General features: G+C 46.9%; 1 protein-coding gene across 1 annotated transcript; it reads right to left on the reverse strand.

Annotated features, from left to right (window-relative positions):
* Positions 1–4,605: 4,605 nt before the first annotated feature.
* Positions 4,606–21,979, reverse strand: LOC125635125 (5-hydroxytryptamine receptor 7-like). The gene is made up of 3 exons (XM_048846385.2): positions 21,829–21,979; positions 20,231–20,802; positions 4,606–6,360 (listed from the first exon to the last, which is right to left on the reverse strand). The coding sequence occupies exons 2-3, from the start codon at positions 20,737–20,739 to the stop codon at positions 5,589–5,591; spliced, it is 1,281 nt and encodes a 426-aa protein (XP_048702342.1). The 5' UTR covers positions 20,740–20,802; positions 21,829–21,979; the 3' UTR covers positions 4,606–5,588.
* Between the last annotated feature and the right edge of the window lie 4,059 nt (positions 21,980–26,038).

Consider the following 26,038-nt stretch of genomic DNA (forward strand, 5'->3'; position numbering starts at 1 on the left):
TTGGAAACACGGCCAGGAAGCATAATTGTTATATTAACGTCTGCGAGAAAACGTGGCAGCTTTTTTGGAAAAAAAACCTTTTTTCGGGGGAAAAAATGCAGATCTGGCCTCACAAATATTTCACTGCATTCTTTCTTGGAAAAAAAAATCCCCAAAATTCAGACTTTTCGGTGCAAAATGACTGTTTTGAAAGTTCCTTCCATGTGGTTCAAAAATGTAAAAAATGCTGAAAAAGCAAAAGGAAGTGTTTTTGCTTTGTGTTGAAAATTTTTTTTATTTTTCAACTTTTTGCTTTGCTGAAAAGTGCAAAATAGGTTGGTTTTGATTCAACTCAAATGATTTCTTCTCCCTCCTCCCCCCCACATCCCCCTGATTTTTTGGAATTGCCAGTGACCCAAAAAGAATCCAGTATTTGCCCCGCTTTAGTGGGGACGGGTGTTTAGCACACTGGGATCCTGGTCTCTGACTGGGGCTCCTACCTGCTACAGTAATACAAATCTTGTTGACACCAGGGATCAAACTGGGAATTCTTCCAGCTAAAGACACAAGACTCTACAGCGCCAGCAAAAGATCCTAGCTCTCTAGCAGAGTCTGTAACAGACTCATATCCTGGTGCAGTGTAGAACATGCTAACCAGTGAGTTACAGCTGCATGTAACAGTGTTCAAACAGAAAACCTGGGCCAGCTTTGCAGAATCACTTACTGTAATCCAAAGAACATCTGGATAGGCAATCAGATGACATTGGACCCTTCTGGTGTGGCCTCCCACTGGTTTTTTTCAGATTAGCATCAAGGCCTCATCTCAAATAGGTTCTTGTTAACTGATCTCTTCATTTTCCTGCCTATAAGCAATGCGTACTGGAGATGCCCGCATAAAGACTATAATTACCAGCTCTGTTTGTGTTTGCAGCACTGACTTCAGGTGTGAGCAGCGGAGCGCTAAGTGAATCTGAAAGCCAGCAGCCTGTGGTGAAGGGTTACTGGGATCTTGCCCTTGGGTGAGGACCGTGCTATTTTGCTAATTAATCACTTCCTGAATATAGGCACCTAACCAAGGCAGCAGAGTGAGTGTGTATGTGTGCGCGACAGACCGTTCCATTCGTCTGTGATTGTATCTGAATGTCATGTACCGCAGAGCCAGTAGGGGTGCCCCCCATCCTCTCCCACCCACCACCCTAGTGCCACTCCTCCAACAGCACAGGAGCCAGAGAGAGCCAGAGGCTGGCAGCCTGCTCTCCACCAGAGCCTGCGAGCCCAGCTGGTTCTGGGAAGGGGCTTACAGATGGCCCTGTTCACCTACACTCACTGGAGACTTGTAACTCCTCCAAACACCCTCCCTCCCATCCAGGGCAAGACCTTCTGCCCCACACCAGCTAGGAGAAACCTTCAGTGGAGACCTACCCACCTCTAGAGCTGAAGGGAATCCATTTCCCATTCAGCTCACCACCACAGGAGATGAGAGTCATTCCTGACCCACCACCCCATAACCAGAGGGCACTGCTGCCAGGTTGTGCTGCCCCCTAGAGGATCTCCCAGGAGGTGCTGGAGAAGAGGAAACCGCTTGAGACGGGGTTAGATGGGAACAGGATTTATGGACTGGCGAGTGTCTGGAGCTGATAGATTTTGAGGGGTGAAAGTCAGGGAATGGCTCAGGGACCAAGGCAGTGTTTTTAATGACAAGAGTTAAGCTGCTGGTGTGCTAAGACTGCTCACTATCATGCTCATCAGTGACTTCCTTGTACTCCCCGCAGGTGCCTGCCTGTATCCATAGAATCCTAGAATATCAGGGTTGGAAGGGACCTCAGGAGGTCATCTAGTCCAACCCCCTGCTCAAAGCAGGACCAATCCCCAACTAAATCATCCCAGCGAGAGCTTTGTCAAGCCTGACCTTAAAAACCTCTAAGGAAGGAGATTCCACCACCTCCCTAGGTAACCCATTCCAATGCTTCACCAACCTCCTAGTGAAATAGTGTTTCCTAATATCCAACCTAAACCTCCCCCACTGCAACTTGAGACCATTACTTCTCGTTCTGTCATCTGCTACCACTGAGAACAGTCTAGATCCATCCTCTTTGTTAGTACATTTTAGGTAGTTGAAAGCAGCTATCAAATCCCCCCCTCATTCTTCTCTTCCGCAGACTAAACAATCCCAGTTCCCTCAGCCTCTCCTCATAACTCATGTGTTCCAGTCCCCTAATCATTTTTGTTGCCCTCCGCTGGATGTTTTCCAATTTTTCCACATCTTTCTTGTAGTGTGGGGCCCAAAACTAGACACAGTACTCCAGATGAGGCCTCACCAAAGTCGAATAGAGGGGAACGATCACGTCCCTCAATCTGCTGGCTCTTGTCCAAGATCATGAGCTCTATGGGGCAGGGACCATCCGTTCTGGGTTTGTACCACACCTAGCCCAACTGGGTCCTGATACATGACTAAGTGCTATCATAATAAAAATAATTAATAATAACGGACTCTGTGTTAAAATTGTTGCATCACTTCACTGGCTGGCGGGGTCATCTCCAGGGTAAGATGTAAAACCAAGGACGTGAATATTTATGATCACTGAAAATTCCATTACTCTTTTTATATTCTCCCAGAATTGGTATGTTGGCGTCACTGATATTGCAACCAATTCCCGTTTGGGCAGCCCACTCTGCCTCTCTAAAAATCCCTTGTGTCCGAGAAACAATGGCATGAAACGGGTAGTGCTGGGAAGAGATATGAAGGGAATACTTCCCACTCCTGTTAGCGTGGAGACCATGTTAACCTCCAGCCTAATGAATTCTTGCTCTGTGTCTCTCTGGAAGAAACATAGGGAAGTTTTCAGAGATGTTTTGTAAGGCAAGGAAAATACGTGTTGAAAAGATTCAGGAGGAAAGAGGCAGAACAGAAAACAACCATCCGTTACATCACATTTATTTTTCTATTCGGAGTCTGCTGCCAAATTATAGCATTGGGCGTGTGTGGATTGTACTGTCCTTGCCTGGATGAGATTGTAAAACCTCGGAGTGAGGCTGTGTTTTTACCCATCCACACATTCTAAGCCAAGCAGGCAGTTGAGCTGAGGGCCTGGCCACACCCCCTTATTATACTATACACCCTACTGTACCATGAAACACCACTGGACATCCCAGCCAGCACATCTGCATAACAGTCAAGATGATGTACCATGTGGCTCTAGAATGAAAGAGGATCCCTTGTCTTTTTAAAGCTCTAGAACACGCACATCGGAGCTGGATCTTGGCCTTACTTTGGTGCCCATCATGGGGGGACTTGCACATCTTCAATCAGCAAGTCATCTCGGTAGCTATTTCATGTACGAATCTTGAGAGTGAACTGCTGGAAGGAAGGAGTAAGACATGTAAGGATGCATGGGGGGCAGGGGGGCAAGAAGATAAGCGGGCCAAATTATGGAGTGTGGTTGCTGAGCAGAGAGCACAATACATTGGATGTTAAAAGAAACTCACACGTGTAACTAATTCGCCACCTGCCTGTGAATAGCCACATGGCTTCATTTGTATATTGTGTCTCCTCTGCCCTTCATCCACCTTTGCCATTGTGGACTGTACACTCTTGAGGAAGGGACTGGGTCTGCTTACGTGTCTGGAAAGTGCCTAGCCCATTTTGGGAGCTCCCAACTTCTAAATAATGATCAGCGAATGCTGGAGGCTGGACACGGAATGTGTGGGGCTGGTAATTTGACCTGGTATTGGGGTGGAGTGGGGGAGGACTACTTTCCCTTCAAACCCTGCCCCCCCACACACTCTGCTTCCCCCCACCCCCCATCAGTGAAAAACTCCCATTGATTTCAATCGGGCCAGGATATCATTCAATGCATTTTGTGGATACTTTCTGAAAAATCCAGCTGTGAACGCCCGTCGTGTTCAGAGCAGATAATGTGCTACAATGATCCATCAAGTCCATTGACTATATTTCCCTTGACTTGAGGTTTAACAGCTAGGATGGCAATGAGCCTAAAGGGAACTCATCTTGACTTAGGAGAACTTTTGATATATTTTCTCTCTCTCGAAGTAATAGGAGGGCCTTTATTTCATACTTCAGCCTTGCCTTTTCGTAGGGCTTAACAGAGGAAATCCCTGGGAAAGAAGAGACCAAAATCCCTGGGAAAGAAGAGACCATGACCCCCGTGTGTTAGTACAATCTCTTCTTCGGCCTTGGAATCATAGAATATCCGGGTTGGAAGGGACCTCAGGAGGTCATTGAGTAAAAGCAGGACCAATCCCCAATTTTTGCCCCAGATCCCTAAATGGCCCCCTCACAACCCTGGGTTTAGCAGGCCAGTGTGCAAACCACTGAGCTATCCCACCCCCCCTAAAAGTTTTTCACCCCAGATGGGACACGAACCCACAATCCCTGGCTTAGGAGGCCAGTGCCTTAAGTTTTAAATTCACAAGGGCACCTGATCCAAAGCCCACAGAAATCAGTGGATGTTCTTTCTATTGACTTCAGTAGGTTTGGGATCAGGGCCAAACAGAGCTATGTCAAAGGGTGGAAAAAATGCACCAAAAGTCTGAATATGTAAAAAAAAAAAAATCTAGATAGGAATAAAGAAACTTTGTAAAAGAATGACACCTTGTTCAGTATGGTATTTTTCACGTTTTCTGTACATTATGGTGCATCACTGTAAAGCAGTCAGTGAAATAATACATTTTTGTCTCTTGTCAACCAAAGCGTGCTTTTATGTACTGCTTTGATTAATCAGTTAGCCACAAAATTAGGAAAGCACATCACTAGGCTGTGAATGAACTATATAATATATCCCAGTAAATACAGCAGTCTTTACTTGCTCCTCACTTCTCTGATATAAATAGGCTGTTAAACAAGGTTTTGCACTGTTATTTTTAAGCATGCCACTTTCAGGTACTGTAACACAAGGGCTTGCGGAAAGAGGGTCATTGGCATCGTTCCCTGCCATGCAAACTCAGAACTGGCTTGAGAGTGTACAATGGAACCAAATCAGTTACAACAGTTTATAAGCAGGGATGCAAAGTGTAGGGCTTACAATGTGTTCCGTTGACATCTATAATGCTGCTCTCCTGTTTGCTACGGAAATGCAGCCGATGAGATTATCCAAGAATAGCACATAGTGCTTTCCCCCTCCACAGATCTCAAAGCCTTTTGCAAAGGTGAGTGGTATTCCTGTTTTTACAGATTGGGAAACGGAGGCACGGAGCTATAAATGACTGGCCCAAGGTCACACTGTCAGTCAGTGGCAGAGCTTGGAAGAGAACCCAGGAGATCCTGACTTGCCTTCTCATGCACCACACATTGGCGTGAACTGCTGTCTCCATGGGCTGCATCCTCCTATCAAAGAGGAAAAAGGAAGGGCTATGATTTCTTCTGCTGTAGGTGTGGCCCTCAGCTACTCAAACTTGAACACCTCTTGGGTGACAAGCACTTGTGCAATTTTGGCGATGGTTAACTCTGGCAGAGGAACAATGCACATATTTGCCAAGCCGGACAGAAAATCGAAAAGGGAACCCTGCAAGAGGCCAGATGGACGAGCAGGAGTTCTTTAATAGGCACTCAGCGCTTGCAGTAGGCTAAGGAACGTGGCCTTCCTGGAGATTTACAAGATGCCCTCATGTCTCTCCGTGACTTTCAAGGCCTCATGCATGCTGGCTGCAGACAGCCTCCTGTTGATGTTCCTGTACCTGCACCGCAGAAGGTTCCAAAAAGTAGTCCTTAGATCGCGGTTGAAGAAAGCATAGATCAAGGGGTTGATCAGGGAGTTGGTGTAACCCAGCCACAGCAGGGTCCTCTCCAGCCGCAGGGGCATGCAGCTGCACTGGATACCACAAATGAAAGGCCGGGCCGTGGACATCAGGAAGAAGGGAAACCAGCAAAAGGTAAAGGCCCCCACGATAATGCCGAGGGTTCTCGCTGCTTTCTGCTCCCTTTTGAAGATGGAAATGTTCTTTCGATCTTGCCGGAGCAGTTTGGACAAGGTGGCGCACTCCTCCACCGCTTTGCTGCGCTTGGAGCTGTGATGGCCTCGGACGCTGACGTCCATGCAGTACACCCCCTCCTTCTCCTGGTGTCTGGGGAAGTTCATGAACCGGTGTTTCTCTGCACTGACCTTGGCGGCTTTGTAGATCCGGCTGTACATGACAAGCATGACTGTCATGGGGATATAGAAGGCTACCCCAGTGGAGTAGACGGTGTATCCAAAGTCCTGGCTGATGAGGCAGACCCTTTCAACGTTGACGTTCTTGGCCCAGCCAAACAGCGGAGGAAGAGTTATGGAGGCAGAAAGAAGCCAAACTATGAACACCATCTTGGCCATTAATTTCCCGTTTTGTCTCACAGGGTATGTCAGCGGCCGTGTGATCCCCAAATACCTGCAAAACAGTTTCAAAGCCGATCAGGTTTGCTTTTTGGTTCACAAGAAGGTGAAGGTTGTCAAACATATAGAATCATAGAATATCAGGGTTGGAAGGGACCTCAGGAGGTCATCTAGTCCAACCCCCTGCTCAAAGCAGGACCAATCCCTAGTTTTTGCCCCAGATCCCTAAATGGCCCCCTCAAGGATTGAACTCACAATCCTGGGTAAAGCAGGCCAATGCTCAAACCACTGAGCTATCCCTCCCCCCCAAGAAGGTGGTTTTGCACCCCAGGTGGGACTTGAACCCACAATCTCTGGCTTAGGAAGCCAATGCCTTATCCATTGGGCAGAAATGCTATTGGTAAGTGTCACCTCAGTCATAACGAGAATTGGTTGGAAAATGTTTTTTTTGCTCCCCATGGTATATTTTTCCCCAAAAGGAAAATTATTTCATGTTTGTTGAGATTTTCCATGCAAAACTCCAGCTTTGTGGTGAAAAAAAAATCAAAATATTTCAGCCCAAATCCCAAAATGTCCATTCAGAAATGCCAGTGCAATATCTCACGGGAGTTGTAGTTTGGGTGCCTCATGAGTTCACCTCTCCTCTATAGGCCAGGCTCCCTCGGTGGACTACACTTGCTATCATTCAGCACAGTAGTCCCTCTTACAGAGCCACCATGATGTACCATAGGAATCCCATTGACAAAGTGAATCCGATTTCTCACTCAGCTGGAAATCAAGACTTACTTTGTGAAAAATTTCATGTAATCAAAAACCCAATTTTCCATTGAACATTTTTTCATGGAAAATTTTCAACCAGCTCTAGTCACAGCAATTCAGACCATCCCATCACCCCAGCAGGCAAAAACCCAAGTCAAAAATGACTAGAAAGTCATCAGACTCAGGGCCAAATTCTGCTCTCCATTACACCAGTGTAAATCAGGAATAATCCCAAGCGAAGTCAACGGCATTGCACCCATGTGTCACGGAGAGCAGAATTCAGCACTCAGGCTTTGCCTAACCCACAGTGGAAGAGATCTCCAGAGCTAAGATCCCTTCAGGCCCGCAAAGTTCAAATCTACAGACTATTGGCAAAAGCGCCCCAGCTGTTCTCAACTTTCAACACAGTGCAGAGGTGGGGCGTGGCAGGCCCACATCTGGCAAGTGAATGTAACAGAGTCTGGCATGAAATTTGCATGCCAAGGGACTGGAAGAAAGAGGTGGGCCAGAACATGCTACTAATAGGATGTTGCATCCGATGAAGTGAGCTGTAGCTCACGAAAGCTTATGCTCAAATAAATTGGTTAGTCTCTAAGGTGCCACAAGTACTCCTTTTCTTTTTGCGAATACAGACTAACACGGCTGTTACTCTGAAACCTGTCAGGATGGTGAAAGAAAGTGCAGGATTAAATATCCTTTCCTACCTTTGGGCTGGTCTACACTATGTGGGGGGGGATCAATCTAAGTTACGCAACTTCAGCTACGTGAATAACGTAGCTGAAGTTGACATACTTAGATCTACTTACTGCGGTGTGTCAACGGGATTCCCCTTGCGCTTCTCATTGAGGTGGAGTACCGGAGTCAACGCTAGAGCGATCAGCTGTCGATTTATCGTGTCTATACTAGACACGATAAAACAACCCCTGCTGGATCAATTGCTGCCCATCGATCTGGCCAGTAGTGTAGACAAGCCCTTTATTTTACACCTTCTTTTGGCTCCTGCCCCCCACATACCTATTTGAAACATCTACCACCTAACCACTCACCTCTCAACTTAGCCTGCATTCTCTAAGGAACCAAAACATGTAGAGATTCTATGGATCTATGTCAACATCTTAAATTGTGCCCAGAAACACAATTGAAGCAAGAGCACCCTGCAGAGAACTGGTGCTATATGCATCAAGCAAGCCAATGCTTGCTGGCTAATCAGGCAACTATGTTCTAGGCGACAGGGAGCTTCCAAGTGGTATCCCCATGTGAGTCATATTCTAGAAGTTCCAACTGGGAGCTCCCAACCGCCTGGGTAATTGATGAATTCATAGGTTTTAAGGGCTGAAGGGACCATAATTATTATCTAGTCTGACCCTCTTGCATAACACAGGCTGCTGGCCTCACCGAATAATTTCTGCATCAAGCCCATAACTTCTGTTGGAGCTATAGCAGATTTTTTAGAAAGACATCCAGTTTTGAGTTAAAGATGTCAAGTGATGGAGAACCTACCACACATCCCTAGGTATGTTGTCCCAGCGGATAATTACCCATCACGTTAAAAATGTGAATCTTATTTCTAGTCTGTATTTATCTAACTTCAGCTTCCAGCCACTGCCTCTTATTATGGCCTTTTTCTGTTCGATTAAAGATCTATCTGCTGTCAGACGTCTCTTCGCCATGTACATATTCGTAGATCGAGATGAGGTCACCTCCTCTTTGATACACTAAATTAACAAAAGGAGTGCCATCTATCATGGCAAACTCTCCGCCCGAGGGGAAAAGTCATCACTAGAGCAGGACAAAACAATTTAATTGAAAAGATTTTTCAATGAAAAATGTTTTTTCCCACCGAAAGGAAAATGTCTGCAAAGAATTTTCACATTGGGTGAAATTTTAGGGGGTTTTGACTGCAACATTTGAAATAATTTTTGTTGTTGTTGTTCATAAAGTTTGTGGGGTTTCACATTTCTTCCTTTTCCAGCGCAGCACAGAAATAAAAAAGGGGGGGGGGGAGGGGAAGGAGTGATAGAACATGGGGAAAAAAGAAACCCTCCCCGAAGAAAACCTTTTAAATAAACCCAAAAGTCCACAAAGAACATTTTCAACCCAAAATGAAAGTGTTCATTTCTTTGGAATTTTTTCTTGAGAATGGAATTATTTTTTCAGCCAGCAGTAGTCACAACCACCTAGCAAAATGCAGACACCCACCCACCACTACCTGAGAATCTGGAAGATTTAGCAAGAGACTTACTGAGAACCGGTGAGCACGACCCGTCAACAGAAGTATCATTGTAACCACTGGCATCACCTCCACCTAGTCTGTGCTGAGCTTCAGCCTGTTTGCGACCCTCCATTCCCCTCTCCCAGGCCAGGTCTATTCTAAAAAGTTAGGTTGACCCAGCTACATCACTCAGGGGTGAGGATTTTTCACACCCCTGAACGATGCAGTTAACCCTCAGTGTAGACAGCTACCACCTCTCCCGGAGGTGAACTAACTACAGTGATGGGAGAACACCTCATGGTAATGAGTGGCTATATGGATTCGCCATAGCAGTGCAGCTGCAGCCCTGCTGCAGTTTAAGTGTAGACACAGCCCCGGCGAAGTTCTGGGAAAGCAGCGCTCTTTGTCTCTGACTGAAGAGAGATGCAGAGCTGAGTGCTATTAGCCTGCTGATGGCACCACAGCCCATAACTCCCTCAGACAAAGAGCCGTCTTGGCTGGAGAGTGGGTGAGCCACTCTCAAAGACTTCCCCCATGACCCTTCACTGAAGGGAAGGAACAGAGCCAGCTCCAGGAGGGAGGGGGAGAAAGATGAAGTAGTGTCATCATATGATGATGAGAACACTCTTTCCATTTCACTAGTATCTCAGGAAGATGTTAAATAGAAGCTACTAAAGCTAGACATTTTCAAACCAGCAGGACTGGATAACTTACATCCAAGAGTTCTAAAAGAGCTGGCTGAGGAGCTTGCTGGCTCATTAATGTTGATTTTAATTAAGTCTTGGAACAGTGGGAAAGTTGCAGAAGACTGGAAGAAAGCTAGCTAATGTTGTGCCAATATTTTAAAAGGTTAAATGGGGTGACTCCGGTAATTAAAGGCCTGTCAGTCTGACATTGATCCCAGGCAAGATAATGGAGCAGCTGTTACTGGACTTGATTAATAAAGAATTAAAGGAGAGTAATTTAATTAAGGCCAATAAACATGAGTTTATGGACAATAGCTCTTGTCAAACTAACATATCTTTTTCTGATGAGATTACAAATTGGGTAGATAAAGGTAATAGTGTTGATGTTATGTATTTAAAACATTTCACTTGATACCACATGACATTTTGATTAAAAAATTAGAAAAAATATAAAATTAATATGGCACATATTAAATGGATTAAAAACTGGCTAACTGATAGATCTCAAGATGTAATTTTAAATGGGGAACCATCAAGTAGGTGTATTTCTAGTAGGGTCCCACAGGGATCGGTTCTTGCCTCTATGCTATTTAACATTTTAATAAGTGACCTGTAAGAAAACTAAATAATCACTGATAAAGTTTATAGATGGCACAAAAATTGGAGATTGGTAAATAGTGAAGGAGGACAAATCTCTAATGCAGAGCGATCAATAAGTGTTTTAATATGGCTAAATGTAAACGTATAGATCTAGGAACAAAAATATAGGCCATACTGACAGGACGAGGGACTCTATCCTGGGAAACAGTGACTTTGAAAAAGATTTGGAAGGTCATGGTGGGTAATCAGCTGAACATAAGCTGTGGTCAGAAAGGTGAATGAAATCCTTGAGTGCATAAACAGGGGAATCTCAAATAGGAATAGAGAGGTTCTTTTGCCTCTGTATTTGGTGATGGCTCCTAGAATACTCTATCTAATTGTACTGCCCACAATTCAAAAAGGATGTTGATGCATTGGAGAGGGTTCAGAGAAGAGCCACAAGAACAATTAAAGGTTTAGAAGACCTGCGTTATGGTCATAGACTCAAGGAGCTCAATCTATATAGCTTAACAAAGAGAAGGTTAAGGAGTGACTTGATTACAGTCTATAAACACCTATGTGGGGAACAAATATTTAATAAAGATCTCTTAAATCTAGCAGAGAAAGGCATAACATGATCCAACGGCTGGCAGTTGAAGCTAGACATGTTCAGACTGGAAATAAGGTGTAAATTTTTAACAGTGAGAGTAATTAACCACTGGAATAATTTATCACACTTGTGGTGGATTATCCATCACTGACAATTTTTAAATCAAGATAGAGTGTTTTTCTAATATCTCTGCTCTGGGAATTATTCTGGGTAAGATCTATGGCTTGTGTTATACAGGTCTGACCAGATAATCACAATGGTCCTTTCTGGCCTTTGGGTCTATGAATCCACCAACACCTGTCTCTCAGGTATTGTCTAAGCAGCAGGCTTCTCCTGAGATGATTGCCTTTTCCAAGTTACTGTTTAGCCTGCATTCATCAGGTCGATAGCAATCTGCATAACAATGGGGTGCAATAATCAGCATCTTCAGGCAAAACAGAAGCCTTTGTTGGCCGTCCTGTTTTTCTCTCTCTCACTTAAATGCCTATAAATAAAATAAAACAAAGACCTGCCACTGATTCTTATTGATGATGGTGCTCTTCTAGGCACTATGGTTCCAAACACCGCAAAGAGCTCTCCAGCCTAGATGAACTATGGGCCCAGCTATGTTTAGGATATGAACACAACTCCGCTTGAGGGAAAAGTATACTGGGGACATATTATCTGCTACAGCCAGCTTCCATTGGGTGCACAGAGTGGAGGGGCTGATTACAGCTTCCTGATTTGTGGCCTGGGGCTGCTCTAACTTGTGCATCTGAGTGCAGTCGCCTAAGGACAATAAGCCAGCTGGGGATGACTGGAGTGCATTGTGGTTCATCCATGCCCCTTTCTCCAGCTGCCCCTTACATTCTGCTGGAACAAGGGGCTAGGGGAGGGTGGCACAGGAGTTGGCTCAATGCCTACTGCGGACTCATCCATGCCACGAGTATGTCCAGAAGGGCACATGGGGTGGCGTCCACACCCTATCACTGTCTGAGTCATGCGAAGGGAGTGGATCAGAGCACAGAATCTGCCACTAGTTGTCATCTAAGAGACAGCACAATTGCAACACCAGTGCCTCCTAACACCAGGATGAAGGGCGTGGCTCAGCACTCTGGCAGGCCTGATGCACTCAGAGATCTAATGCACGTGGTCATCCTCAAGAACGGTCATGCCCAGCTGTTGATTATTAACAGCCAAGATTTTCCAGATGCAACTAGCATTTTTGGGGTGCCCAACTTAAGATGATTTACAGGGGTGCTATGCATCCAGCTCTGAAATCTCAACTCAGGCACCCAAATTACTAGTCGCTTCTGAAAATCTAGGCCAATAGCTTCTTAAACCTTATGAAACTCATTGAGTTTCTTTAGAAGCAGACACATTTCGGATTCATTTAAAACCCCCTAAAAAGTGGAAGTTACACATTAACCGGTGTGAAGACAGCTGTAACCATAAGCGCATAAGAACGGCCACACTGGGTCAGACCAAAGGTCCATCTAGCCCAGTATCCTGTCTTCCGACAGTGGCCAGTGCCAGGTGCCCCAGAGGGAATGAAGAGAACAGGTAATCATCAAGTGATCCATCCCCCTGTCACCCATTCCCAGCTTCTGGCAAAAACGCTAAAAGACAGGCAGTAGTTGTATTTCATTTGCGAGTTACTAGAAGTAGCTTCTAGATCAGATGCAGCAACCTGCCTTGTGCTGTCTCCACCAGAGAAAATGGATACTTGAACACCAAGGGCTTTATTTACTGCTTTTGTAAAATGGGGAAAATATAATAAAAATCGGTCAGTTTTTACAAGTAGCAGAGATATTTTACTGGGTTCTCCACACCCATTACCTCAGAGAAGGTGCAGTCTAAAAGCAGCTGTGCCGCTTTGTTTTCTGATTACATTTGTCAGTTAATGAGCAACACGGTTGCCTGGTGCAGTGGCCCACTGGCTGTTCGGGCTACTTGCGGGGGAACACGTATACAGAGCAGATCATGTGACCACTTTTTTGACTGTTCATTTAGTGTCGACATCTGAAATCCCAATGGTACTAGAGCAGTGTGGTCTAGTGCAGAGGTTCTCAAATTGTGGTCCACGGACCACTCCATTCAGGTGGTCCGCGGATAGTTCCCTTGAAGGTGCGCACCTGGGCGGCCGCGCATGAGACAATGAAGGGCCACCCACCTAATTAGTGGAGCCACTAATTAGGTGCCTGGACCCTGGAGAAGACGCACGTGTAAGGTGAGGTGGTGGGCTTGGGGGGGAATAGGGGGTTGGTGGGAGGGGGCAGGGGGATGAGAAGAGGGGGTGGGGGGAATTTGGGATGTGCAGGGCTGCGGCGGCCAGAGAAAGAGGTGACTTTCCCCAGCGCCAGGGCTGAGGCTGCTGGGGAGAGACCCCCCTCCTTCCCAGCCCCAGCTCGGGGGCTGCCGTGGCGGGACGGAGAGGGCACGTCCATCGCATTCAAAAGGTAAAACTACTGATATGAAAATATGAGTTGTGTGCTTTTATTTGTAGAACAAAAAAAGTTTAATAATTATTAAGGTTTTTTCTATATAGCGCTTTTATCCAAAGCGCTTTACAATAGTGAGTTAATGGCACAAATAACATTTGGAAAGATCATTAAGTGGTCCGCCAAGACCCTCAGCAATTTTCAAGTGGTCCGCGGGAAAAAAAAAAAAGTTTGAGAACCACTGGTCTAGTGGCTAGTATGCTGAACTGGGAGTCAAAAGACCAGGGTTCTAATCCCAGCTCTACCATTAGCCTGCTGGGTGACCTTGAGCAAACCACTTCCCTGCTGTGCCTTAGTTTCCCCTTCTTCTATCCCTTGAGCCCCAGGAACCTTAACTTTAGGTAGGTCTCCACTTACGGCGGTGTGCAGAGTACGAGCCGTGGATGTCCGGCTCGCATGGGGCTAAATAGCACTGTAGACAGCAAGGCACTGCTTAGGCAAACAGAACATAGACATGCCTGAACGTAGATTCCCTACCCACCTCTCTACAAGCCCAAGCAGCACTGCTGCACTGGTATTTTTAGCCACTTAGTGTCCCAGTGCCAGAGCCTTTCCCCGCCGTGTGTAGCTACACGTACCCTCCGCGCCACCACAAGGGTGGACAAGGCCTAGAGGTGTTACTACCCATGCAGCCTATAATATACACGTACGGATGTATGCTGAGGAAAACCCAGACATATTCAAGATCGTCGTCGATGCCGTTGCATATATACCATGAGCATGTAAGCCTTGCAGGGGATTTCGACACTTTGAAATGAGGGTCAGAACAAGGCTTAGGCACCATTTAAAGTGGTGTATAGCGGTGGATAGCACTCATCACACATGCCTTGGCTGCGTCTCTGCACAGGAGGGAATTTCACACTCAGTCCTTAGTGTCCCAACATGTCTGGCTCATATTGTTGCTGGCCAATAAAAGGGGCAATTTTTTTTCTCCCCCCCCAAAAAAAATCTATTTCTTTCCTTTAATAAAAGTCGATATCATTCCAAAGGCTTAAGTAGTAACGTGATGCAAGCAACACAGGCTACCAAAGGAAAAGCCGTTGAGTATTTAAAGTAAAAGCCTTTTGTATTTATTACTAGTGCATGCTGTGAGGGCGCTGGGTCTCAAACTCTGGAGCTAAAGTTGAAATCAGAGCTCCATTAAGGGTCTTATTTTGTAAAAATCCACCTTGTCTATTTCAGGAACAGACTAGATTTTGCCCTACAAAACATACTTTGGAATTCTTTCAACATATGCATCACTGATTCCATAGTCTGTCTAGTCTGAGATATACACGTATTAGTGATGTATATGTGGAAACTATTTGTAAATGTTTGGGTCAGAGTTAAGGTTAAGTATCCTTTATATTACAGCCACTTAATATTTAACTAAGGATTTAAAGCTATTTAAAAGACCAGGTCATCCCCCCGGAGACTGAACATACAGAGAAACAAATTTCTAAAGTTTCATTTTTGCAGGTACTTATATGGGCTCTATTACCATATTATATCTGGGCACCTCATAGACATTAATGTTTCATCCTCCCAGCACTCCGATAGATAGGGAAGTGATGCTAATTCTCGTATAGATAGGAAAACTGAGGCACTGAGGGCTTGTCTACACTACCGCACGGGGTCGATCTAAGATATGCAACTTCAGCTACGTGAATAGCGTCGCTGAAGTCGTACTTAGATCTACTTACCACGGTGTCTTCACTGCGGTAAGTCAACAGCTGACACTCTCCCGTCGACTCTTCTTGCGTTCCTTGTTCTGGTGGAGTACCAGAGTCGACGGGAGAGCGCTCAGCAGTCGATTTATCACATCCATACTAGACATGATAAATCGACCCCCGCTGGATCTATTGCTGCCCGCTGATCCAGTGACTAGCGTAGACAAGTCCTTTGTGATTAAAGTGACTTGCCCCAGGTCAAACAGGGCAGTGAATTGAACCCCAGGCTAGCTCTTTCACCACAAGACCCCCCTGCCTCCCAGGGAGAAGGCTTGCTCAGCACAGGGCTGGCTGGGGTGTGAAAGCCCATGACGTTTTAGTAAAAATAGCCTAAAAGTCATAGGTACTGTCCTGGGAATCACGACCACAAAAAAATCCTCTCTTAATTACTAACATTATTAGGCTGCTATTTCTGGGGGTATGCAGATACATGTTGAAATTAGCAAGGCGGTTCTGAGCCATTACTGGGAAATAGACAGATTGCCACTCAGTTGGCTCCAGATGTTCTGAATTTCTTTAATAACTACAGAGGCCCAACTGGAGAAAGGGATACGCTGAACTCTGAGAGGAGTGATCGCTGGGGGAGAAGTCAGAGGGAATCCCGGGAAGCAGCTGTTTCAGATGTCAGTGCTCTCAGGGTTTTCTTTTCACAGGAGACTGATGCCTGGCTCCAGTATAACTGAGTCTGAGTTCAACGGGAATCGCCGGAGACCACGAAAGGCTGGGAAATAGGTTTGTTTTTTCTCCCCACCATGAACAGTTTTGAAAAACAAAACACAACAAAAATACTTTTGTAAAAAAAAAAAAAAATTTTTTTTTCAAGTTGTTGTCTCAGATCCCCCAAAGCCAAAACTCTTGTGTTTTTTTTGGCAACCAAAACATTTGCAGGTTATTGGGATTTGTGATGACCTCACCCACTCCCACAATTTCATGGAAATAGATATTTCCTGTGGAAAAGTCTGTTTTGATGAAAAAACCATATTCCATTAAAAAAAAATTCAGGACAGAAATTTCCATCAGCTGCACCAAAGATTTTTTTTTAAAGGTACGCATTAGTAATCAAAATACCACTCTATATTTTTATAGCACCTTCCATCCTGAAGGATCTGAAAGTCCTTTACATGTTTTTGTTAGCTTATATGTACCAATTAAATGCAGCCACCTCTTTGGAGGAGCGGGGCCCCATCATGAAAAGCAGCATAGACCTAGTTAGTGAACAAGAGAGCTCCAGAAGAAGCCAGAACACAAGAGAGAAGTCAGATGGGTCGCAGTGGAACGTGATCCACTGAAGGCACCTGCTCTTCATTGCTAATGAAATAGTCTGTAAAGAGAAGACAACCTACAGACGAAGGAGGCTGCCAAAGGAATTGCTGACCATTTCCCCAGGAGCTAGAGTAGCCTAATTGAGCAGTGCCTGGAAACCAAGCCACTAGGATATAAGCCTTCAATGGTATGTGATTGAGCACCTGGCACAGTTATTGTAAACTAAAGGCACTCAAAGACAGAAGTCAGAGCCAGCGGTACTCAGTGATACAGTACACCAGCACCTCCCCAAAGTTGCGAACTTATTCTTCAGAATCTCAGCTGTCATCTAAAGCAAAAAGGAAGTCTCTAGCTCTTATGGTTGAAAAGAAACACTTGGTTCTCATTTGAAAGGCTAAGTGATACAAAAAGTTCTACCTGAGTCTGCAGAGAGCCTGGAGTAATAGATTGGGGAGGTGTGAACTGCCCTATTTATAAGAGGTTAACTTGGAAGCCCAATGACGTAAGAACGGTGCAAGTCTCTGACCCTCCCACTCCTTTCTTACATGAGGGATGAAATAGTTAACACTGCCATCAACCCACTTCCCAGTTAACCCCCACAGAGACGGATGGGGCAGGTCACACTTCTCTGAGCCGGATACAGTAAGTGACATCTCCCTTTGGTATCACCAGTGGGTGGCATTTGGGAAACACCCACCACGTATCCTCCACACACCATGTATTCCCCCCACCCCCATCTAGAAGGAGCCAAGCCAAAGGAACCAAGCAGAGCCCATAAGCACATTCAAGCCACTCCACCAAGGGGGAGCCCAGGGAGACGCACAATCATCTTGTGAACAGCTGCACTGTCTGAGATGAGCAGCGTTGCGTTTTGGAGACTCACGTCAGCCAAGCTTGGACAAGTTACCAACATCTTCCCTCTCCCACCCAATTCCTGCACGCAGGGGAGGGTTATGAATGAACCTGACAGAGCTATCAAACAGTTATAGGAGCAGTCAGAGGAGAGAAGGAGCATTTGACACGCCCACAGGTGGCTGTTAGTGTGTTCATACATGTATTAAAATTGTGTTTCATGGATACAATGAAATAGACCTCATTACAAACCCCACTGACACATGGACAGTGAGACCCACACCTGTTGTTATACACACCTACAGAAGGCTTGTTCGCAGGAGTACAATTCTCTGGTGAGCAGCTCATTCCAGTTATAATTTAAACCCCTGGTGAGCTTTTTTCCCCTTGAATTGCTTCCCAGTTAGTTAGCCCCCCTGCACTTCACTCCATATTTCCCAAATCCAAAGGGATTTACAAATTAGCAGTGACGGAGCGGGGAGTATAATCGTGAACAGACTGCAATTTAATAGTCCAGATGGGTTGGATACAAGGTACAGTAGGTCTGATTAAGCATTCAGGAGAGAGAGGCAAGAAAGCTTAGCTCAACTGCAGCATGTGATTGTCACAGCTCTTTACTCAGGTCACCCAGCTGAATTGACTGAAAGCACCCAGGTCAAATCATTGTATAACATCACCCAGTATCTCAGCCTCCAAATCAGCATCCTGCTATTTCTTGTCTTCTACTCTCTTGCTCTAAACACAGCTCCCTAGCTCACAGGCGGGAAAGAGCAATCAAGGCTAAATGAATGATTCATTTCAGTCCATACCAGAAGACTCAGCTGTTGACTTTCGCAGAGTATGAAAGAGAGGATGTATTTGGGGGGGTGGGGCGAGGAGCAGGAGTGGAGAGAAAAGGGTGGGTTGGTTGTTTACACCAACTGATTTTGGCATCAAGAGTTTCTCAATGGATGGATCACAGGCCCTGATGCTGCCCTGCGTTACGACAGCTTTGCATCATTCATGGCATAGGTAAAGCTTGTTCCCAGTTGCGTAGGCGATGCAGAGCTGCTGCAGCAACTTATATACAGACTTCCCACTCTTCCCCCCACCCCACCTATGCAGGGAGTAGTTAGGAGAAAGGGACAATAACTAGGGGATTGCTGGTACCTACGAGAACCTAATTGCCAGAATGGCCCCTCAGGGCCACTGGCAACCAATGTAATTTAGAGTAGCCCTGAGGTTGCTCTATTTTACACTGCGGATAGAACTAGCACCTTTCTCCCTCTACACCCGAGCTGTGCTGAGCACTCAGATGCAATTCACAATCTGCTTTATAATCACCATCGCCCAGATCCCGAGCAACTGCTTCCTCATTGACTTCAATGACTGCTGTAGGAGCTCAGCCCTTCTCAGGATTTGGCCCCGTTGCATTTTCTGGGTTTAAATGCTTTCTGGCCAGATTAATAAGCATTTCCCTGAAATCCCATGTCTGCTCATATATCAGTGATGAAAGAGGGCAGGCCAAATTCCACACACTCATTGCTTGCTCTGGATTTGTGCCTGCTTACGCCAGCAGTGAGTTTGGCCCAGATGGTCATAATTAATGGGTGCAATCAATTGCAGTTAATTTTAGTAAGAGGTCTGTTCTTTTTCACTTTCACATCTTGAGCTCTATTGCTCCTTGCAACGGTGGCTTAAACCCCCCCCCCACACACACACATTTTTCAAATTCCAGTCTGTCCACTTTATTTAATGAAAGAGAGAGAGAGTGTGTGGGTGTGTTTTAAAGGCAATTCTGTTTCATTTTATCGATCTCTGTTTTAAAGCTGTACTTGCTGATAATCCCCGAAAAGCAGAAATTCATATATTCCACTATTGCATTTTATTTTTTCACGCACGTGATAAGGATTTTTTTCGTCTTCAATATGGGCTTCTGTATTTTAATGTACTTCCTTTAATTAATTGGCTTTCTCACACAAAAAAACCCCAACACTTACACACTAAAGCTGGGACTAATGAAGTCTTCAATTTATAAAAGTGGTTTTCTAGTCATTTTATTTTTAATATCAGGGCAGTTTGCTGTGTAAGAAATGCTGAGCAAAACTGGTTACTCAGATGCAAAGGTAAATTAGCATGAGAGGCCAGCTAATATTCAAAAAGGCTTTTAGAACATACGTTGTTCCTTATTTGCTCAGCTCAAATGCAGCATCTAGATTTTCAATTAACTTTCTGCTTTTTAACACTGTTCTACACCTGGTTGGACTAGGGCACAGAAGTTAAGTGACTCTTGTGCATTGGATAGAGGAGGAGGCAGGGGTGCCAGAATGGGGCATGGCCCCATCACTTTTAAAAGTGGGAGGGTTATACCCTCCCACTTTTTATCTGCCATAAGGGCAAGCGACGGGCGTGGGGGCAGGGAGGAGCGATCAGGGGCGGGGTCGTGGGGGGAAGAGGTGGCATGGGGGTGGGGCCCCAGGGAAGGGGCAGCACGGGGGCGGAGACTCGGGGAGAAGGGGCAGTACGGGAGGTGGGGCCATAATTGGGGTACCAGTGGCTCTTCCACTTTTAGGGAGCTTCCTGGGAGGAGGCTGGCAGTAGGAGACCTGGGTCCTTTCCTCCACTGACTTCTCTGGAGCAAGTGACTTAGCCGCTCCGTGCCTCAGTTTCCCCAGTTGTAGGATGGAGATGGCAGCATTTACCCACCTTGTCACAGATTCCCAGCCCTTGCAGAACACCCTTCAGCTACGTACTACTGGCTACGCACTACATATAGGGGTGTCAGGGCATCCTTACCTGTCCACGCTGATGACACACAAGGTCATGATGGAAGCGGTGCAACACATAACATCCATGGCGATGAACACATTGCAAAACACCTTCCCAAACAGCCACTCCCCTCCCACCAGATCCGTAATGATCACGAAGGGCATGACCGCAAAGGCGACAGAGAGGTCGGCCGCTGCCAAGGAGATCACCAGGTAGTTCGAGGGCTGCCGGAGCTTCTTGACAATGCACACAGAGATGATGACCAAGGCGTTGCCCGCGATGGTCATTAAGGTGATGATGGAGAGCACTGTCCCAATCACGATTTTCTCAGTGTCCCCATAGAGGAGGATCTCCTCTCCACAGTCTGTAGAGTTGGTTAGGTTGGAGGACAGCAGTTCTGGCTCAACTGGAACAGAGGGTCCCTCAGTCATGGATGGATCTGGGAGTGACTTCGGTGTGGGATACTCGTGCTCTGTGTTCTCCACAAAGAGAGGATGCTGCTCGAGAAACTGATTGGGGATGACCCTCAGCATCATTCTTTCGGCTCATGGCAAGGAGGAGTGACCCAAATTTTCTCCCACAGCTCTCCCGGGCGACACCTACAAAACACAGCATTTTATTCCACGTGATTTGTTGTTTTTCAATCACTCCTTTGCCTTTAAATCTGCCACGTTGGCTCGTATTGATTAATGACTTGCAATGGGACTGGGGAGCCCAAGTCACGCCCCCGCCCCCCCCCCCCCCGGCTTTGGAAAAGGTTATCCTCCAGCTAGTCTGCCAGAGGGTGAGTGAACAATGCTAAATTGTTACATTGTTAAAGGCAACCCCCATCTTTTCATGTACTCTGTATATCTCTCTGCCTACTGTATCTACCACTCCATGCAGCTGATGAAGTGGGTTTTAGCCCACGAAAGCTTATGGCCAAATAAATCCGTTCATCTCTAAGGTGCCACAAGGACTCCTCGTTGTTAATGCTAAATTAACAACAAAGAGAAACCTTACCATTTACTGTGCAAAGGCTGCATAACTGTCAACCTCTTATTCCATAGGTCAGTTGATGGCATTCGAATGGATTTCGAAAAGACACTGCAACCAATACACAAGGTGTGGCTTGGGGGGTGTGTGTGTGTGAGAGAGAGAATGAGAATATCTCCTGTAACCATATACACAAATATATTAAAAGTACTATGCACACACACAGTTTAAATCCCATGTGCTACACACACACACACAACGTCCTAGGCGCTTGATGCAACCACACAGCACTTTGCATCAGTTGCAGCGTCTCAAATAAATTGGTTAGTCTCTAAGGTGCCACAAGTCCTCCTTTTCTTTCTGCTCACTTACTGACTTTCCCTCGGTCTCACACGGAGGGACCACCACCCGGGCAGGTTAAACACCACCCTGGCCCTGGCTAACCCTGGGCTGGGGGGAAGGAGGGGTTGGCTTTCGCCGAGCAGCCCGTGAGATCGGTCCCGGGTTCAGGGGGAAGAACTCCTGCCCCCTGACAGTGCCAGCCCCAGCTGATGCTTGCAACCCACCCACCCCCTGCCTGACCCCCGGCTCCCTCCCACCGTCCCCGCAGCTGAGCGGGAGCAGAGGAACCGCGCCCGGCAGCGATTTACCTTTGCAAAGGGAGACTCTGCGCCCTCCTGCCAGGGACATCTTCCAGCCACAGCCAGGTCCCCCCTCCGGCTCCTTGCTGAGGCGGGTCCCAGCCTCCCTCCACGGGCAGGACGAGAGGGACCCCGGAGCGCAGCCCCGCCTCCCCTGCGAGCCCCTCCCCGTGCTCTCCAGCCCCCCGGAGAAACCCTCCTGCAGCCTCCCGCTGCTGCCGGGGCCACGCGCGCCCCAGAGCCAGCCCCAGCTGCGGCCGGTGAGCCGAGGGTACGTGTCAATTTCACGCCCCGGCACATTCTTCCCCCCACCCACTTCCCCCGGGCTGGGGTGGTGCCTCGACTCCTCCCCCCTCACCCACCCTCCCAGCCTCCTCTTGGACACCCCAGCAGGGGAAGACATTTCCCAGGGAGGGGGAATCTTGCAAAAAAAAAAAAAAAAATCCCCCTTCTTGCAGGTGCCTTCCCGGGGATCCGAGGCTCTCCTCCCTTTCCCCCTCAGCCCTCCTGAAACGACGACTAAAAAAGCCAAGAAAAGTGCCTTGCTTTGAAACACCTCGGCAAGAGACGCCTGGAGGGCCTGGATGAGCAGGGGCAATGCGGGTCTGAAGCCAGGGGGCAGCAGGAGAAGGTTTACACAGGCGGGTCCCTGGTCAGCTGGGTTTGCTGGGAGTTTAGCTGAGGCTAGGGAGAGACACAATCATCCCATGAGGATGATGGTATCTAAGGGTGCGTTTTAGCCCCTCCTTGGCCTCTAAGCCTGCAGGGTGCAGGGAGGGGGGGTTGTGAAGAGGAGCAAGGGAACACAAGCAATGGAAATAAGGAATAGCAGCTTCTTTGACTATTAAAGGAAAAGCACTTAATAAAAACTGCCCCCCGGGGGAGCACAGTGTGTCTGTTAAGTGAAGCCACTCACAGACATCTCATCAGAAGCAAGGCCAGAGGATCAGAGCATTATCCTGCTGGATAATCCCTGGGCCAGCAAAGGAAGACACAGAAGGGTTTGGGGTTTTTTTGGTTGTTTTTTTTTTTTAAAAAAAAACCCAACGCAGCTCCATGAAAAGTGACTGCAGATCAAGCAGAAGCCAATATACGTAAATGAAAATAATTTCACGCAGCTCTGATTGACCCAGCAGCGCGCTGCTGGTTCAGCTTAAAATCGGTTTGTCCTTTCCTAGGTATGTTTTACTATTTGGCTCTGTGCGTTATGTCATAGTTAAGGCTGTGATTTTGTCACGCAAATTGTTAGTCAACTTCACGGCAGAGGAGGGGGGGGAAGCCCCCACCTACGGAGGGGCGGACATGCCAGGCCTGAGCGGCGTTGCAACCGAGGTGGTAGGTTGCAATGCTTGGAGCAGGACTCCAGGCCCACGGGAGCTGCCGTTGCAGGGATCACAAACTTTATTAAAATTCACGCTTACCATGAAAATGTGACTTCTGCACCAAAATCCTTTAGGAAGGAAAAATCGAATGCACACCCTGGAACAGGGAATAATTGGGTAGGTGGTAGTACAGTTAAAGATCTGGAGGTTCCCGTGGACCACGGATTGAATGAGACTCAACAACGTGATGCAGCTGTGAAAAAGGCTAATAATCTGTGGTTTATTAACCGGAATATTGTATGGAAGACACAGGAGGTAATTGGCACTGGTGGGGCCACAGCTGGAGTACGGTGTCCAGGTCTGAGTGCCGCACTTTAGGAAAGATGTGGATAAACTGGAGAGAGTCCCAAGGAGAGCATGAAAAATGATAAAAGGTTTAGACGACCTGACCTCTGAGGAAAGGTTAAAAAAACCTGGCCCTTGCGAAAAGACCGAGGAGGGACCTGATAACAGTCTTCAGATACAGTAGGGACTGTTATAAAGGGGGCGGGGATCCATCCTTCTCCCTGTCCACTGAAGGTAGGACAAGAAGTAATGAGCTCCGTCCGCCACAAGGGAGATTTAGGCTGGATATTAGGAAAAATGTTCCAACTGTAAGGGTAGTTAAGTTCTGGAACAGGCTTCCAAGGGAGGCTGTGGGATCTCGATCATGGGAAGTGTTTAAGAACAGGCTGGATGAATACCTGTCAGGGATGGTCTAGGTTTACTTGGTCCTGCCACAGCACAGGGGGCTGGACGTGATGACGTCTCAAGGACCCATCCACATTTCATTGATGATTCTAAAATCGGCACCTTAATGATAATTACAGTAGTGCCTACCGGCCCCATTGTGCTGAGCGCTGTACATTCGCCCAGTAAGACATGCTCCCTGCCCCCAACAGCTTACAATTTAAATAGACAAGGCAGCCGACCTCTGTGAGGGGAATCAGAGGCCCAGAGAAGAGAAGTAACTTGCCCAAGGTCACCCAGCTAGTGAGTGGCAGAGGTGGGAACTGAATACAGCTCTCCTGAATTCCAGACCACTGCTCTGGCCACTGGACCCCACTGCCAAGGCTGGTGGGCAGTAGGGCTTACTGAGCGCTTGAATATTTCTTAGTTATAAAATAATTCTTCTGACTTGAAACCTGCTAATTGTGCAGAGTCTATGTAGCCAGTTGTTCCTGTCATTGTTACCCTCATAATACCACCTAGCTCTTATACAGCACTTTTCATCAGTTAATCTCAAAGTGCCTCACAAAGGTCATCAGTATCATTATCTCCATTTTACAGATGGGGAAACTGAGGCACAAGGCAGTGAAGTGACTTGCCCCAGATCACCCAGCTGGGCAGCAGAAGAGCCAGGGGTAGAATCCAGTTCTCTTGAGTCTATCCACTTGGCCTCCCTCTCCCATGCCTTCCAAGTCTGTTACACCCAGTCATTACATCTGGTCTTAATTTAGGCCCTGCTCCTGCAATTAGACCCACGTGGACAGACCCTAAGCCCATCTGGAGCCTTGTTGGCCTCCAGGTGGAGTTTAAGGTGTTGCTATTGTTCTGTATATTGTCCTACTGTCCTAAAATAGCCTGGGACCTTCCTACTTGAAAGATGCCCTTCTGCCCCTGCCCCACTACCACAGCGGAGATACCTGAGCTGGAGCTCCCCTGGCACAGAGGAGAGATGGTGGCAGGATTTTGGCCGCGAGAGCCACTCCACTCTGCAATTCATTTTGCACACGGGGCAGAAATAGCCCAACCGTACTGACCTTCATGGTGTGCTGCATAGTCCTTGTGTTTGCACAGTAGGGCTGAGGAGTTGGGGATGGGGTTACCTATAGGAATTTGGAGGTTTTTAATTGTTTGACTGCCAGGGTGCTTGGCCGACGAGGTGGGGGAAGGTGCTGTTGGTTTGGTCCAGTAACGAGAACAGGTGGGAAGGGCATCTAGAGCCTGGGGTAGGTGCTCATTAATGGGTGTCCTTTAAATCTCAACAAGTAGAACAAACGAATCAGTCAAGTGAATAAAGATCGGATTTACCCACCTTCCCTTTTTGTCAGACGTTTCACATGCATTTTGATGGAGTCTGTGATTGGCACCGTACTTAACCACGGGAAGACATCAGTTCACGAGAAATGCAGTTGTAACTTAACTCTTTTTCTGCTTGAACACAGCACCGATGAGCTGTTGCTGTAGTTGATTGCTACCCAGGTGAGCTAACGATGGGATTATCTGGGGATCTGCTGCATTTTCCCAGGAAATGAGCCTGATCTTACATTTAGGAACGCGAGACAGGCAAGGTCATCAGAAGCCCAGACCCCAGCGATCGCAGGCAACCCCATCGTATCATTCAGAAACTTGTCAAGCTCCCTCTTAAAATGCCATGGGCCCAGTCCTGCAGTCCATACTCAGACAACATGCCCATTCACTGCAGTAGGATTCTTGCCCAGTCCAGGGGTGCAGAAAGGGCACTTTTGAACCATAAAGAATCCCACAGCACTTTGCCAACACAACAAACAGATGTACAAACAATGGACCAAAGTGGGTGAAACTCAGGGCATATCTATGCTACAAACATTACAGTGGCAGGACTGCATCTGTGCCATTGTAGATTTGTTCAGTGTAGACTGTTTGCAGTGATTTGCTACAATAACAGAAAGGTTTTTTTGTCACTGTAGTAAATCCATCCCCTAGATTGGCGGTAGCTTGGTTAACGGAAGAATTCTTCCATTGACCTACCGGTGTTTATACTGGGGCTTAACTCCATCTCTCAGGGGTGTCACTTTTTCTCTCCTGAGCAATGTAGCTAGCTCAAGCTATGTTTTAGGTGCACACCACCTGTAGACCAGGCCTCATGTGCGCTG

The sequence above is a fragment of the Caretta caretta genome, chromosome 4 (genome assembly GCF_965140235.1).
Source record: "Caretta caretta isolate rCarCar2 chromosome 4, rCarCar1.hap1, whole genome shotgun sequence".
NCBI classification, from domain to species: domain Eukaryota; kingdom Metazoa; phylum Chordata; order Testudines; family Cheloniidae; genus Caretta; species Caretta caretta.